General features: G+C 38.4%; 1 protein-coding gene across 1 annotated transcript in view; it reads right to left on the bottom strand.

Moving 5' to 3' along the window:
• The window catches only part of KCNN2 (potassium calcium-activated channel subfamily N member 2), a 174236-nt gene that overhangs the window by 127273 nt on the left and 30872 nt on the right, over nucleotides 1-16091 (bottom strand). The window contains exon 4 of the mRNA XM_061188055.1: nucleotides 4635-5053. Coding sequence (XP_061044038.1) covers nucleotides 4635-5053 — 419 coding nt within the window. The remainder of the gene's footprint in view (nucleotides 1-4634; nucleotides 5054-16091) is intronic.

The raw sequence follows: 16091 nt of genomic DNA, 5'->3' as shown, positions 1-16091 counted from the left end.
TCAGAGGTACATGATCTGCCAGGGAAAGTAATACCATCAGGAATAGATGCCTCCTATAGGATGCCCTCCTCGTTAGTGGAGAATATTTTCCAGAAACCTCTAGAAGTGCTGTGCTCAGTAGGAGACAGATAGGTTTGCAAAACAAACTGCTTCAGAAAGCCATCTGCCTTTCTCTCTCTCTCAAAATCTCTCTCCTTTAAAAAATATTTTTAGAGTTATTCTAATTACCTAAGAAGAGAATTTCTGTCAGGTGTGAATCCCCCTTTATAGGGAAAGAATATTTGGATGAATCAAAGATGGACCTGGTGGAGCTCATTCAAATCCAAATTCCAAACCAAATAATAAGTGAGTTGTGTATTATATTTAAGTATTGCAGATTTCACAAAGGAAAGGAAGGAAGGAGAGAAGGATGGATGGACAGAAGGAAGGCCAGACAGTAAACATTCTAAGGAAGTGAAAGATGCAGGCTACAGCATGTTCAAAATTAACTTGGAAAAACAAAGCAAATTTTAAAAATATCTTTGTATCTTACACATTACAGTCTAGAGATTGTGTGCAGCAAAATGGGAAGTTTAATGAAAAACAGAATGTGGAAAATCTCCTACTATCACAATGCTGGTTAATGATTTTCTTTTCAACACTTGTACAATTATAAAATGTTATCTTTGGAAGAGAAAAGCTTATCAATCCATGTAGTTTGCAATGAAGAATCCAAGGCAAAAAGAAGCAAGCTGGTTCACCCGAGGCCACTGAGCCCCTAAATTGCACTACTGGGACTAAATCCCATGATTGTCCCAATCATGGCTGTGGGCTCTTTCCCTTCCCCAACCCATGGATTTGTTCCCTTTAGGTAACTGTTGGCTGCAGACTCTCATTCTTGATATGAAACAGACAATTTTCACTTTCTCGTGCCTTTTTATATGAAAACAAGGATGATCCGTCGTCTAACTATCTCAGCACGTTAAAAAACACACATACTTTGGGTTGTGAGAAGGTTTGGCACAGCTTGCCTCAGGCTTTCTGTGTTTAGGGACAATGGGTTAAAAAGCTAAGATGAACGATTTTGAAAAGAAAATGAATGACATGTACACGATTTTGAAGCTGTGTTATTGAATTGGCCCTTGGGAAGCAGATGTACTAGGGACCACCCATATAAGTGTATGTGTTGTTCAATTATGCTTTTATCTCCATTGTTATGTTGTTATGCACAACATTTAAGGAAGAGTAATCTTCATAAACTAAATAGGTATATCAACTAAGGTTTTCCATATTTATTCTTGAAACTTTATAGGTACAGCTGCTCCAGAAAATATGACAAGCCTCTAAATACCATGATTGCTAGGAAACAAAGCATTACCATAAGCAGTTTACCTTTCTTTAAAAGGAAAAACTTTAATCCCTCAAATGCCATATTTATGTAGAGAAGTTCTAAAAAGGATTCAGGTACATAATATTAAAAACTAGTCACTACAGAATTTCTCATAAAAGCAGGTGGACTCACCAAACATGCTGGCCTCAGCTCCCTCCCTAGACCCCCTTAAAATGACTAGAAAACAAACAAAAAAAGCACAACCCCACAAGGGGTTATGAGTGCCAAGACGGTAATAAAGTAGCTAGAAAGCCAACTGACCAGTGATAGCTTGAGAAAGGAGAATTCTAGACCAGCAGTGGGGAGAAGTCAGGAAGCAACCACATTTGCACTGAGAACCAGCAACCTTGCCCCTGCCTACACACACACACACACCAAAGACTCAGGAATTCTCGGCACCAGTACCTCTACGAGAGGAGATAAATGACAGAGCTTTCAACGTGAGGACAGGTTCAAATACTGCATAAAAGCAGTTAGACATCTAGATTCCCTCTTCCACTCTGTGTAGCTGGTAATGCCTTTTGCCAACCTGGAAGAAGTCTGCAAATATATTGTCTGGAGAGGTAAAACACAAGGTCTATGGGCTGACTGCAGGGCATTAAGCACTGGAGAGGGTAAGCCTACTCCATTGCAACTAGGAAGATAAACAAATGTTCACATATTAACTGCTGAAACCCCTTCTTTGCCCCATCTTTCAGTTTCCAGAACACTGCCACCCAAGCATCCACCTTCATGGCAGGACAGTAAAAACACTTCCCATGAGCCAGTCGGATTGTTCAGAGAAAAATAAAAATATGTAAAGATACTGAAACCGGTGTTCCATGCACCCACCCAAATTACCCTGTAGTGAGGTCCACAGTCGACAAGTTCTAGACGTGTACAGAAAGCTTCTAATCAGATCTTTAGTGCCTCAATCTTAAGTATGAGTGGACAGCTAAGGTTACCTAAATACTTAAGGAAAGCTTCTAAAACAGACAGAAGCCAAAAACAAAAACAAAAAACAAACAAACAAACAAAAAAACCCAGAAAAATACATCTTTGGGGAAACAAAAAATATACAAAGGGAAAAATTTCAAACATTATCATTAACATCTCTAGAGAAATAAAACAGTACATCTATGGAAAAAAAAAGCATGATGCTAGTTTAAAAAATGGGCATTTGAGGATCAAATATGAGACTTTGAAAATTAATACACAGTAAAGAAGAAATAAAATTCCGAAAGAAAGAGTTTGAAAGATAAATTGAGGTTATCCTCTATATATGAAGGGAAAACAGAGATGGAAGACAATACAGAAGGAAATAAGAAAAAACTAATAGAGGAGGGCCAATATCCATAAACAAAAAAACAGGAACAAAAATCATTAAATAATTCAAGAAAATGTCCAAGAACTGAAGAAATTAATTCCAAGATTGAACAGGACCACTGGATTAAAATAGAATCACACCATGATATACCCTGGTGCAATTTTAGATCACTGATTCTAAAAGCTTCCAGAAAAAAAAAAGGGGGGGATTAAAAAAATGAGAATAGCATCAGACTACTGGACCCTGGATGCCAGAAGAAAATGAAGTCTTCAATATTCTGAGAGAAAGTGTTTTTCAATCTAGAGTTTTCTATCCAGCCCAGTGATCAATGAAGCAAGAGACAAGAATGAATGCTGCCATACCTGCAAGGTCTCAAAAAATATCTCTCTCACCCAGTACTTTTCCTCAGAAGCTACTGGAAGATGGAGTTTCCAAAATGAGGGAATAAATGAAGAAAGAGGGAGAAACGAGGTTCAAGAAAAAAGGTACTCAACATACAAACAAGGCAAAGGAAATCCCCAATACGATGGAGAAGCAGTTTACAAAGTCTCCAGAAATTCAAGTTCAAGGTGAAATGGATAAATTTTCCCCAATATATAAATTCAATATAGAAAACTGAGCAAATAAGAAGAGGCAATTATTAATTCCAGAGAAAATTTAAAAATGTGGAGAAAAGGCAAAATGTTTATAATATACTACATAGTTCAACTACAAGTGCAGTTCGTATAGTCATAATAATGTAAATATGCAATACAGATTATTGGTGTTTACATAACTTACTGAGAAGAAAAATTACTTTTTTGGGGGGCAGAGTCGGGAAAGTGTGTACATGAAAGTGAAAGAAAACTAAAACTCCAACTTCCCTAAAAATCGAGATGAAAAATCTAAAGGTAGCAAATAAGCAATGCCATTTAGAAATATGGAAAGCAATTACTAACGAAATGGCTAAAGGAATTTAAAGTGATTGATTCTGGAAAGTAGAAATGGGTGAGGTGTGTTCTGAGTTTGCTATTTTTGCAACAATCCTCATACAGATATTTCCTTTGTTAAACTATTTGTGTGTGTGTATATAAATGTTTGATTTTCAAAAACTAAATTTAAAAATACCTAGCTACTACAAACACCAACATCCTAATATTTACCAGTTCTATAAACTCCTAAGTCATTCCTATATGTCTATTGCTAATTTCAACTGGAATTTTCTTCACCAAGGTCACAAGAGGTTCCCCCCCCCCATTATGATAGAGTTCCTCCTGTTTACGTAACAAATCTATTTTTGCTTGTTTGTTAAATGGCAAGGTTAACATCACAGATGCTCTAACTGATTAACCTAGACTCACTGAACAGTTCCTGAGTTCTGAGACCGTGTCTAGGCTCTACACCACCAGAGCTCTTTAGACAATAAAACAAATACACACAGTCTCTTTTCACTAACTGTTGAGAGGTCAATAAAACCAAATATACACCTATAAGCCCCTTATCAGTAATCACGTGAACACTATTACAAATAGGCACTACAATCAACAAACCATTTTGAGACATTCCCTAAAGTTCAGACATCTTGCATCCCCACTTTTCCACTGGATTTCTGTCTCAACAATAATCAATACTATAACCAAAGAGATGCCAAAATGATTCAGTATTACCATTAAACAAATGTTTCTGATGGAAGTCTCCTATGCAATTTGTAGGTCTCCAAGTTTTGACAAGGATTATAAAGGCAGCCCTCTACTGAAAACTGATTAAATTAGAAAAGAAAATACATAATCATCAAGACATTGCTGTATGCAAGGTATCTTAAGAAAAGTTCTGTCACACTCATTTAAAAGAAGCCCACTAGAGAACCCCAGATTTTCAAGAGTGAGTCTCTACATGCCTCTAGTCTAAAATGTGTTCTTTCTCCCACTTTCAAGGACACCATAAGACAAATTATGTTCTCAGGAAAAGAAACAAACTTACCTTTCACAAGCTCGGACAGTCCATGCGGCAATTATCCATAATGAGATACTAAAAACCAAGAGTACAGTTCCTGGGCATATAGTCATTAAAGTCTTCATAACAAAACGCGTATTGAAGTTTATCTTATTAAGTGCTCCAATGCTTCTAGAAGAGGCATCAGTGAAAAGTTTGCTGTGTAAAAGCATGACTCTGGCAATCAGATAGAGTCTTAAGAACATTGGTATAGATAAAATAATATCCACATCAGCGGTGGTGGTGGATGGGGCATAGGAGAAGGCAAGCCGGGCCGTCCATGTGAACGTATAATTCCCAGGTATGGGATGAATAGCACACACCAGTATTTCCAAGCAGATGAAGAAAATACGCTCATAAGTCATGGCTATTCTCCAGTCATCTGCTCCATTGTCCACCATGAACAACTGAAAAAATAAAGTAGAAAATCAGCTTCAGTATGGCATGAATGGTCCACAAGTGTTAGTGCAGATTTTTAAAATACATAACAGGTGACTTTTAGCAATCATGGCGAGCTCTAGGTCATAACTTCCAAATGCTAGCCCGCGCACCGCAACGGAGAGTAGCCCCCGCTCGTCGCAACTAGAGAAAGCCCGCGTGCAGCAATGAAGACCCAATGCAGCCAAAAATAAATAAATAAATAAATAAATAAATAAATAAATAAATAAATAAATAAATAAATAAATTTATTTTAAAATAATAAATAAATAAATGCTAGCCAGGTACACTATTTTAAGAAAATGGTGTTGGCACAAAAGGAGAACTTTATTTTGTTAACAATTAAAATTACAAACTTCCTATACAGGAGCCGAAGATATTTTGGAGTCCATGCCCCTGGACAATCACGTTAGTGATTGACATCATTTTAAAATAAGGGGCTTGGGCCTGTCAGTAATGTATCTCCTCCTTAGATGAAGTCAGAAGGACTTGCCTTATAACAAGTTGCTCTCCTCTTTCAGGGTCTGGATCTAAACCTTGCACAATTCTAGCCATATTCTCAGTGAAATCTATTTACAGTGCCTCTGCAATCAGTTACACCCTATAATGCAACAATGCCTGAGTGTTCTTAAAGGAAATCTTATTCTTGGCTTCCGAGAGGAAATCACAAGGGACCATAGTCAAATGTGGCAAAAACATTTCTTCCAGCTGCCTCGCTCCTGCTCTATTTTTTATCTCTTTTCTTCTGCTCTCCCATAGCCTTCCCTTGGATGATTAATTTGTTTTCCATCTTTCTTTCGCTAATAAAGTTTCCTTTTTCCTATTTCTGTTATTCTTCACTCCACAATGAAAGAAAACAAAAAGAAAAGAAAGAAAAAGGAGATAGATAGACGATAGATAGATAGATAGACCGACCGACCATAAAAGGAATAGAAAAGAATGTTTCCTGTCTTCGCTGGTTGTTCAGTAAACAAGTCCCCCAGGCTCTAGTCCATAAACAACCAGAGGCATCTGGAAATGTGTGGTGACATTTCTGACTGCCACAGTGACTTGTGAAGGCTACTGGCATTTAGAGCCAGGAAGCCAGCGGCGCCAAGCAGGCTGCAATTCTGAGAGTCCCACGCACAAAAAAGACCTGTCTGCCCAGAATGCCGGCAGTGCTCCCCCACTGAGAAAGATGACATATTCTTTGCCTTTTGGTAAGTAGCCAACTTATGTAGAAAGCATGAGATGAAAGCAACCCAAGTGAGAACAGTGCGTTCTCAGGTAAGTGAGTCGCAAAGGAAGTTGGCAGAGCAGACCCCCAGGATGACTGGATTCTATGATCTCTGCTCCTCTAGCGTCAAAAAAAAAGTCATTTTCCCACCACTTAAATGGTTACAAATTCCCATTCTAGGGTAATTATTCTGCAGGTCATAGCTACTGCCCATGCTGTTATTCAAACACTGCCATCAGCGCTACTTTGCAAGGACAGGAATTTGAGGACAAAAATGATCACTTCTTTCTGGTACTTCAAAAAGTTAGACAATAAGCAGAATCTCTTGTCAAAATTTTAACAAATTAAGTTATGGCAACATAATGGCTTTGGGTATGCCTTTATCATAACTTTTCATCTAGGGACCTCAAAGTGTTTGATAAATAAATGCTAACAGACAGTACAAATTAGATTTTCCAGTGTCCGATAAAGAAACAGATCATAAATAAAGCTGCCAAGTTGGCTATATAAATATTCCTGTTCAGTTCACCACTTTCAATACCACGTTGGCATAAAGGATTTCATTAATAAAGATATACAAAAGATTGTATAGAAATAATGGTAGACATCTTCTAAACTTTATATCAGTAAGTATTTACTGGGTACTTTATAACTCTAAAGGAATGTGACCCCAAAATCTTTTAAGGTGTTTATGTCCAAAAGAATGTATCCCTCCAACTAGTTACTTTGAGAGGCTCTGTATGTTCTAGAGATGCTATCACTGCTCTCTTTGTAAATTGCTATCAGGGCCTAGTATAAGTCACCTAAGAAAAACAGTATTGTTATTTAAATCTACATTTCCATTTCTACCGAAAATGGTATTACCCGGTTTGTCTACTTTCTTCACCAAACATGGCTCTGAACGACTTGGCAAAAAATCAAATCCACCCCCAAAAGAAGTACCAAGCACCAAGACTCCGGCTGAGCACAATTCCAAGACAGGCTTTGCCCACACCATTCTAGGCAACAGCAGCTTAAGTGCAGAATGGGTACCTTCCCAGGTAAGGGGTAAAGAAATGTATACTTCTCATATATTACTTCCAGTCTCATATCTTTCCAGGCCTGGCCCTCCTCCCATCACTTAGAGAGCGCTTGTTCCTCTGACCTCAGGCTACTCTCTTTTTCCAGGCCCCTTTTCATTGCCCGCTCTGCTCACTTCCCTAACTGGGCTGGTTCTCTCTATTCTTTCCCATCACTTCAACCATTATGTCATCGGTATTCTCAGTAGCCTTCTCCTTTATATTCTGGTAGACCTGCCCTGGTAACTTTACATCTAAGACCTGCAGGGGGGCTGGGGCCACCACATGCCTGCGCTTTCAAACTCAGCTGAACCCTTAGCATCCCTGTGATCATGCCCCAGCTCCCTATAGCTTCTGCCCTGAACAATCATCTTTCTCCTCTAGAGCCAATTTTGTTCCCCTGTCAGTACACTTTCCCCCAGTATCAGAAATACCTCTATTTTATACTTCAGCCACAAACTCACCTACATCTTACCTTTTCTCTTCATTTCCCTTCTCTTTTGTTCCAACTATTTAAAGCAATGTTACACGAAAACCCAGTTCTCCTGCACTGACAGCCTAGTTCCCGTGCTTTCTCCCTCTCAGCAGAGTATACAAGCAAGTTCAAATCTGTACTGTTCATTAAAATCAAAGCAACACAAACAAACAGGAACCCCCACTGGCTCTATGTCTGCCCTAAGCGGTGTTCATTTTTTCACTTTTCTTTCATGCCTCAACACCCCCATGGGGCTTTTGTCCTCATCACCCCACCAATATAGCTCTTGCTAAGGGTCACTCAAAATACCTTAATTATGAGATCTGGTCCTTCCATCTTAATTTTTATCTCACTTGATCTGTCTGATATAAATCACTCCTTCCTTCCTAAAAAAGATCTTTTCTCTTGGCTTATGTGACATATTGCTTTTTTCATCTGCTGCCACGCTGAAGAATCCATCTCAGTTTCCTTAAAAAGCACCTTCCTCCTCCCCATTCAAGTGCCCCTGCTCTACTGAGGTCCATCTCTGACTCTTCTTTCTGTACTTTCCTGGGTGATCTCTTCCCTGCCTTTTATCTCCACCACCAGATTCCTCCTACTGGAAGCCGTCCTCCATCCTCCAACGACCTTCTGAACATGTAAATTATATAATCTTGCCATCAAGATTAAAACCATTCCAAGCCCCCCATTCGGCAATCTGGTTTTGCCTATCTCTTCAATCTCATTGCCCATTACTCTTCTTACATTTTCCTCTGGTTGCGGATTTCAGAACATACTACCTTAATCGTGCCTCTATGTCCTTGTACATTCTGTCTTAAGGACTGGAAAGTCTTTCCACTTAGCAAATTCTTATTCCTTTAAGAACAATTCCACAGTCACCTCCTTTGGGACACTGTCCAGGCCCCAGACAAATCTGCAAAACTCCCCCCTTTGTTACACCATGATCCCTGTATGTGCCTCTTATTGATGCTGCCACAGAGGACAATAAGGATTTTTTTGTCAGACTGTCACCCCTACTTGTCTGTGAGGCTCCTTGAGGACAGGATCCACATCTACCTAATAGAGAATAATAAACGCTTGGAAAATGAACTACCTTGCTATTTCTCAGTCTTAACGCTAATGATAGGTCTTAACGCTAATGATACATGCTCATGGGAGATGAGAATACTAATGCAGAACATAAGTGAAATAAATCTACGACATTTTCCAAATTGGTACAAGAACACATCCTATTAAATGTTCAGGCATTGCAGCAGCATAATTTTGCAATTCCATAGCAAGTTCAGTAACGTCCCCAGGGAAAATTTCTATCATGTAGTTGCTTTCTACTATCAGGGGTTTAATCAACACCTAAAATGATTTTAATTCTTGGTTTTATCACAGCACATACTTCAATGCCAAAGTTAAGAAAGAAATATTTCCTCTACTCTTCACATAATCCCCACCCTTAATTGCTGCTTACTCCTTTGTTTATTCATTTAGTTACTAAATATCCAGTGTACTGAACACTCACGATGTGCCAGGCACTGCGCTACGTACTAGACACACAGTAGGATTTATAGCAGAGAGTCTGCCCCATGGAACTAACTTTCACCAGGAAAGAAAGACAAAATCAAAAAAGCAGACCTAAAGCAATTTAATGAAGTAATTATGCCTGTGGACACTGCGATGAAGGAAACAAACAAGAGATGAAATAAAGAACAATAAATTGGTGGTGACAGCAGATGTGGTCATCAGGGAAGACATTTTGAGAAGTACCGTTTAAGGCAACACCTGGACAAAGAGAAAAGCCAGTCATATAAACTGCCAGGAGAAGAACATTCTACCCAGAGGAAATAGCACATGTAAAGGCCATGGGCTATAAAAGCTTAGCATGCTTAAGGAAATGAAAGAACACCAGGGTGGCTGAAAGTTAATGATCAATGGGCAGAGTGAAAGGAGATGAGCTTGAAGAGCCAAAGATGGACCAGACATGCAGGACCTTGTTGGCCATAGTGTCAAGACTGGATTTCAGTCCAAGTGCAGAGGGAATCCACTGAAAGGTATTAAGCAGAGGAATGACATGATGTGATTTACAGATAAAAGGGCTGATCCTACTGCTGTGGGAAAACCAGAGTTTACAAGGGAGGATACTAGTTAGGAAGTTCTATTGCATCTGATTAGTTGTAGTTAGTATCCCCCTGACCTAGACCAGGGTGAGTAGGGGTTGCCATGGAAACGAATAGAGTGGGTGCACTAGAAATATAGTTTGGAGATCTTGCTAGAATTTGCCGATGGGCTGAATGTGGGAGTGATTAAAAAAAAAAAAAAAGAATCATAGACAACTGAGTTTCTACTCTGTCAAACACAGTGGATGTCTGTGCCACTTCCTGAATATAGAGGGCCGGATGCAAGGAGTGGGGAGGTTCCATTTTGGCCACTGTCATCTGAGTATAGATGCCAAGTAGGCAGCAGGATATGCAAGTCACTCAGAGGAGAAGTCTGGACTATTGAAATAAATTTGGAAGGTGTCAGTATTTAGGTAGTTTTATGAGATCAAAAGAAAAATCAGAGAAAATGAAGAGGACAGGACACAAGGCCAAGTCCTGAGGAACCCCAAATGTGGAGGGCAGCTGGAAGGTCAAGCCCTTCTGTGAAGTAGGATGAAAAGAAAGTGTTATTTTTGGAGTCAAGGGTGAGGGCTGTCAATTATTAACTGTAAGATAATATTTACCAAATTCAGAGCTATGTTAATGTACTCAATATTCTATACAGAAAATGAAAACACTCTAAAGATCACACTTTTTCATCATCTGATTCCATGTCGAGTTAAAATCCAACTGTAAAAATACTCCCATTACATTCCATATGATCCATATAATATATATATATGATCTCTTTTAGGCTAACTTGTGGGGGAGTTAAAGTAATCAAAATGACACATTAAACCAGCTCTATATTCATTTATCATTTTGATGTTGATAAAAGAAGAAAGATTTTAGGGCAAAAGCATAACAGTTTCATCTACTTTAATTCTAGAGTTGTGGTTAATGGTCTTTGCCAGAGTAAAGTAACTTGTAGGCATAACAGAATATGCCCTACGAATATATCCCACCACAAGCTTGAACTTTCCAGTGCAACTGCTTTATATTTGCTCAGATACTCCAAACATAATCTACTTCAAGTTCATTGTCCAAGGTGAACTGGCAGTGAGAGTCATCAGCAGGAAGAAGGTGGGAGAGGTCTGCCATAGTGATCAGGTCACATGCTGGCATGGGGACCTCTGCTCAGCCAGCTCAGGAGAGCGAGGGGCTCAGCTGCAGAAGCCTCAGCTGCCTTTGACATATGATTTTCCTCTTCAATGAGGTTGAAAGCTCTGTGGTCTGATCTGGGACAGTGTCTTACATAGCCTGGGTTTCCTTTCTGGTAGAGAATTCACAGCAGTGCTCAGCAAAAAAGTGGTGCTTGAAAATCATTCTGAATAAAATAAATTTAGGCATGTATTTGTTAAGAAAGTAAGTATAGGTAGAATAGCCAAAAAAACTCTGAAAAGAAACAGTAATAGGGAGAAGCAGCTCTGATAGATTATTCAACAAATTAATGATTGAAACCATGTGGTACTGGCACATAAAATAACAGAGAGGCCAATGGGACAGGACAGAAAGTCCAAACTAGACCCAACACACTGGGAATTTCACAGGATTATAAAGGCAGACAATCAAATCAGTGGGGAAAACACAGTTTATTAAAAAATGATTTGGGGACAACTAAACAGCCATCTGGAGAAACATAAAGTTGAACAGATGCCTCATACCAAATACATCAAGAAAAATTCCTGGTGGAGGAAAGATTTAGATGTAAAAATGAAACTATAAACATATTAGAAGAAATCATGTGAGAATTATTTTGCAAGCTCACTAAAAGGAAGGCCTTTTTATTTATTTATTTATTTATTTATTTATTTATTTATTTAAGTGTAGTTGATTTACAATGTTGTGTTAGTTTCAGGTGTACAGCAAAGTGATTCAGTTATACATACATATGTATTTTCTTTTTCATATTCTTTTCTATTATGGTAAGGAAGGCCTTTTAACTCTGACAAAAACACCAGAGTCTTAAAAGAAAATACTGATACATTTTTGGATTGACTACACTAATCTTTTGTTTTCTGCAGCTGGCCAAAACTATAACAAAGAGAATAAAAAAGACAAACACCAAACCATGCAGAACCTCTTCACAACTGTTACCATAAAAAACTAATTTCCCCAATTGTATAAAATTTCTTATAAATCCTTAAGAAAGAGATGAGCAGCCTAACAGAAAAATAAACAAAGGATACAAATAGCAGGTCATGGAAAAGGAAATAAAAATAGCTCTTAAACCTATATAAAAAAAGAAGATGCTCCACTTCAATCATAAGAGGAAAATGTGATACCATGTTTTTGAGCTGTCATATTGAACAATACCTAAAAGTTTTATAACACACTATATTAGTGAAGGTATGGAGAAACAGGAACTCTCACACATTGTAGGTGGAAGTGTAAATCGGTATAACCCCTGGGAGGGCAATTTATCAGGTCATAAATGTACATACTCTTTGATCATGCAATTTCATTTCCTTAGATGAAATTTGTCCTATTGACATATTTACCCATGTGAGAGCGAACATGTATGATCATTTGTTACAGCATTGATTGTATATTAGCAAAAGACTAGAAATAATCTCAATATCCACTAATAGGGAAGAGGGTTAAACAAATTAGAGATGTCCACAAAATGGAATAGTATGCTGTTAAAAAAAAGATGATAAAATTGTTATATACTATTTAAGAAAGTGGTCTACTTTCTTAAAGTCACTCAGTTTAACAAACAAAAAAGGCATTCTATATGCTACTAATTGTATAGCTTTGTTAAAGGAAGAACATATAGTCGTGTTTGTATGTGCATAAAATATCTTTGAAAGAATATTCTAGAACTTAATGAGAAGTGTTGCTTAAGGGAGGTAAACTGAGTGGCTGGGGATGAGAGATGGAAGGGAGACTTTTAATTATTTTACTTTTTTATTTACTTTTAATTATTTTTAATACTCATTTTGGAACCATGTGAATAAATAAATGTAAGTTAATTAATAACCAAAATAAGGGGAAATGATTGTTAAAGAAGAGAGGAAGGGAAAATGAGGATGACTGAGGTCATTAGACATTCAAAGGCACCCTAACAAATAGTTTACATGTGCAAACCTGCTAAACTAAAAAACAGTAACTGACATTCAAAACAGCAATCTACAGAACCAAACACACTGAATACAGTTTTTATCTAAAATATTCTGCTTACCAAGGCAAGACCTTGAACCATTACTTCACACAACTGTTTTCAACAGGATGAACAAAAACAAGATTTCTTGGTTAATCTTTAAACCAAATATTCAATAAAACCAAGCTCTCTTTTCCATTCAGTTACTGAATGCTTCTATTTGTAAGGTTCTATGAATACAAAGATTAAAAAGCCTCTTGGTGTTTGATGAGGAAGTGAAATATAAATGAATGATTACAGTGCTGGTGGAAATTGCCAGAACAAAGGTGTGAAGAAGATACTGAGAAAATACAGAGGAGGCTCCATCATAGACTAGTACACAGTACCCACCCCTCCCTTCCACTGCCATTGCCTGGACTCTTCATATAACTCAGGACTATGAACTTCCAAGTTGAGTTCTAGGATATTTGGGGGATAATGGCCCAAAAGAAAACACACAAAATGTATTCATCCAAAAAAGAAGCTCCTTCCTCAGGAAACAGCTTTTGGATGAAATAGAGTGAAAAGCCACTACAGAGGCAAGACAAATAATGAGGATTTCTTCATTAAGGCATTGCCAAGACTAAGTCAACATAGAATTCAGACCACAACTGCCTGCCACAGAGTAGGTCAAAGGACAAACAGGGGAAGAGAGAAGATGTCAATGGTTTCACTGAGATTTCCTCCAAGACCCTCAGCCCAGGACTGTGGGAGGAAAAAACAGAAAAGCTATGTTCAGAATGCATATTCAATGTTCATTCCTGAGCCAACTGGGAAGAAACAAGCAATGCTGATGTCTGTCATTCCCTCATCACCCACCCTGTGGTCTTTCCTCACTTTTGGAGCCTCCTGCCCATTCCAGCAGCCCTGTGCACTCATGCTGCCCTGAGAGTTTTCTGCATCCAAGGAGGAGGATTCCAAAACTAATACAGTAAAATATTAATCACTGAATTGCTAACTCCTTCCTGGGCGAAGAGTGTAAAGAACTTGCCTGGAATGCAGGAAACCAAGGCTCAGATTCCAGAGAGTCTAACTGGTGATATGACTTTGGGAAGTCATCCAAACTTCATGGACTTATTTCTATGACCGGTAAAATGGAGATAATGCTATTAGCCATCTCCGAAAGTGTTATAATGATGAAATGAACACACAGAATACATTGTGGCCAACACTGTTCCCTGGCTAAGCCAGTGTCATTCCCCTCCCTCTTCTCTCTTGCCCATCTCCATTCTAGAAATATCCACTTTCCCAGACTCTTTTCAGGTATGTGTAGCTATGAGATGTAGTTGTGACCAGAGCTTATAAACCAAAGGTTGCTGGAGGACTTACTAGAATGTCTTTGCTTTTTTGGATAAAAATGACATCTGGCTGGCAAAGCACTCTTTGTTCCCTTCCTCTGTCCCTAAATAGAGGTGATACCTGGGTCTGCAGCAGCTATCTTGTGACAATAAGAAAAAGGCCAAAGGGATCACGGTCATCGCAGCCCTGATATCTTAAGCCACTGAGCCAGCAACCATGTACCCTATTTGTTTAAGCCGCTGTTAGTTGGGTTTTCTGTTATTTGAGCAGCTAAAAGTATGCTACATTTAATTTAATATACATTAAAGTGCTATGTAAAGGTCTATAAAAATAAAGAATAATCATTAAGTTAAACACTTAATGGAGAGAGCAGCCAATAATTCAAAAGGGATGCATCTCAAATACTGGAATTTAAAGCACAATAATTATTGAGTGGTAGAGTTATTTCTGGGTGGGAGGCTTTTGTTCATGCCTTTTAAATATCAACCAACTGCTCAGAATATCATATAGTGTGACTCATAGGAAATACACACACACGTTTCGGAGCCAGAGAAGCTTGGATTTAATTTCTGACTTGACCACATACTAGCTAGTGGTTTGGGGGCCAGACACTTAATCTCTCTAAACCTCAGCTTGCTTATCTCCAAAAAAAAAAAAAAATTAAGATAAAATCAACCTTGTATGCTTATTATGAGGCAATCACCCACTCTGCGGACCCCAGTAAAAATGACCCCATGAATAAGTAATAATATTCCACAGATCCTCAAGTGGGGCAAGAACATGAATTAAATATTAACTTCTGATACGAAAATGAGAAAGTCATGGAAGAGGAGGAAGGAAAGACAGATTAGAGCAAAGTCATTATTGAGAGGAGGTCTAGAAACTTCAACTGTACCTATTTTGAAAGAATTCTTATCCAGCTACAAGTTTCTGAAATTATCCTCTTCTGACTTAGACTAGGGCTTTGTCTACAAACCAAAATCCTAGACTTGTCCAGTGGGGTCCAGTGATATAAGATTATCACAAACCCACGCCCTACTGCTCTTAAAACTTATTTAAAATCTTAACCCCCTTTCACGTGGCTTCTCACAAATGGGCCCACATCTTCTATGGGCCACTCAGGCATTTTACACATGCTCATGTATTATTGGGTAATTATGGTCACAGTGTCTTGGAATTCATGCAAATTGTGTCTAAAATTATTTTTGAACTTCCATAAAGATAGAATAATTATTTTCCCCCTTTTGGTTCTCTCAACAGAAGTGATATGACAGAAAGCACAAAGATGTATGGCTTGGGAGGCTGTGCTCTAGAATCTGGCTAGACTCAGGCAGATCTAGGCTTCACTCTGACCTTTTACCACTGACCAGCTCTGACCTCAGAAAAACCACTTAAACTTTCTAAGCCTGAATTTCATCATCTGATAAGATGGTCTAATTAGAGACTCTCTCTCACAGGACTGAAGGACAACTGGATGAGACAGTGCTCAACGAATGTTAGTTTCTTTCATAATAATTCATTTCAGTACTGGGTCAACAGGTGGCCTCCAATGAATGTACTCTTACTTAACTGAAAGGAGAGTAAGAAGAGGTGGACACAGACACTGACATCACTGATTATAGTATTGGAAAGGAGGAAAATCAAGATTAGAGCAAACAAGAAACTGGAATAAAATTCCTCCACGGTCA

Source organism: Eubalaena glacialis, chromosome 4 (genome assembly GCF_028564815.1).
Source record: "Eubalaena glacialis isolate mEubGla1 chromosome 4, mEubGla1.1.hap2.+ XY, whole genome shotgun sequence".
NCBI lineage: Eukaryota > Metazoa > Chordata > Mammalia > Artiodactyla > Balaenidae > Eubalaena > Eubalaena glacialis.
This window is presented reverse-complemented; position numbering and strand designations above follow the sequence as displayed.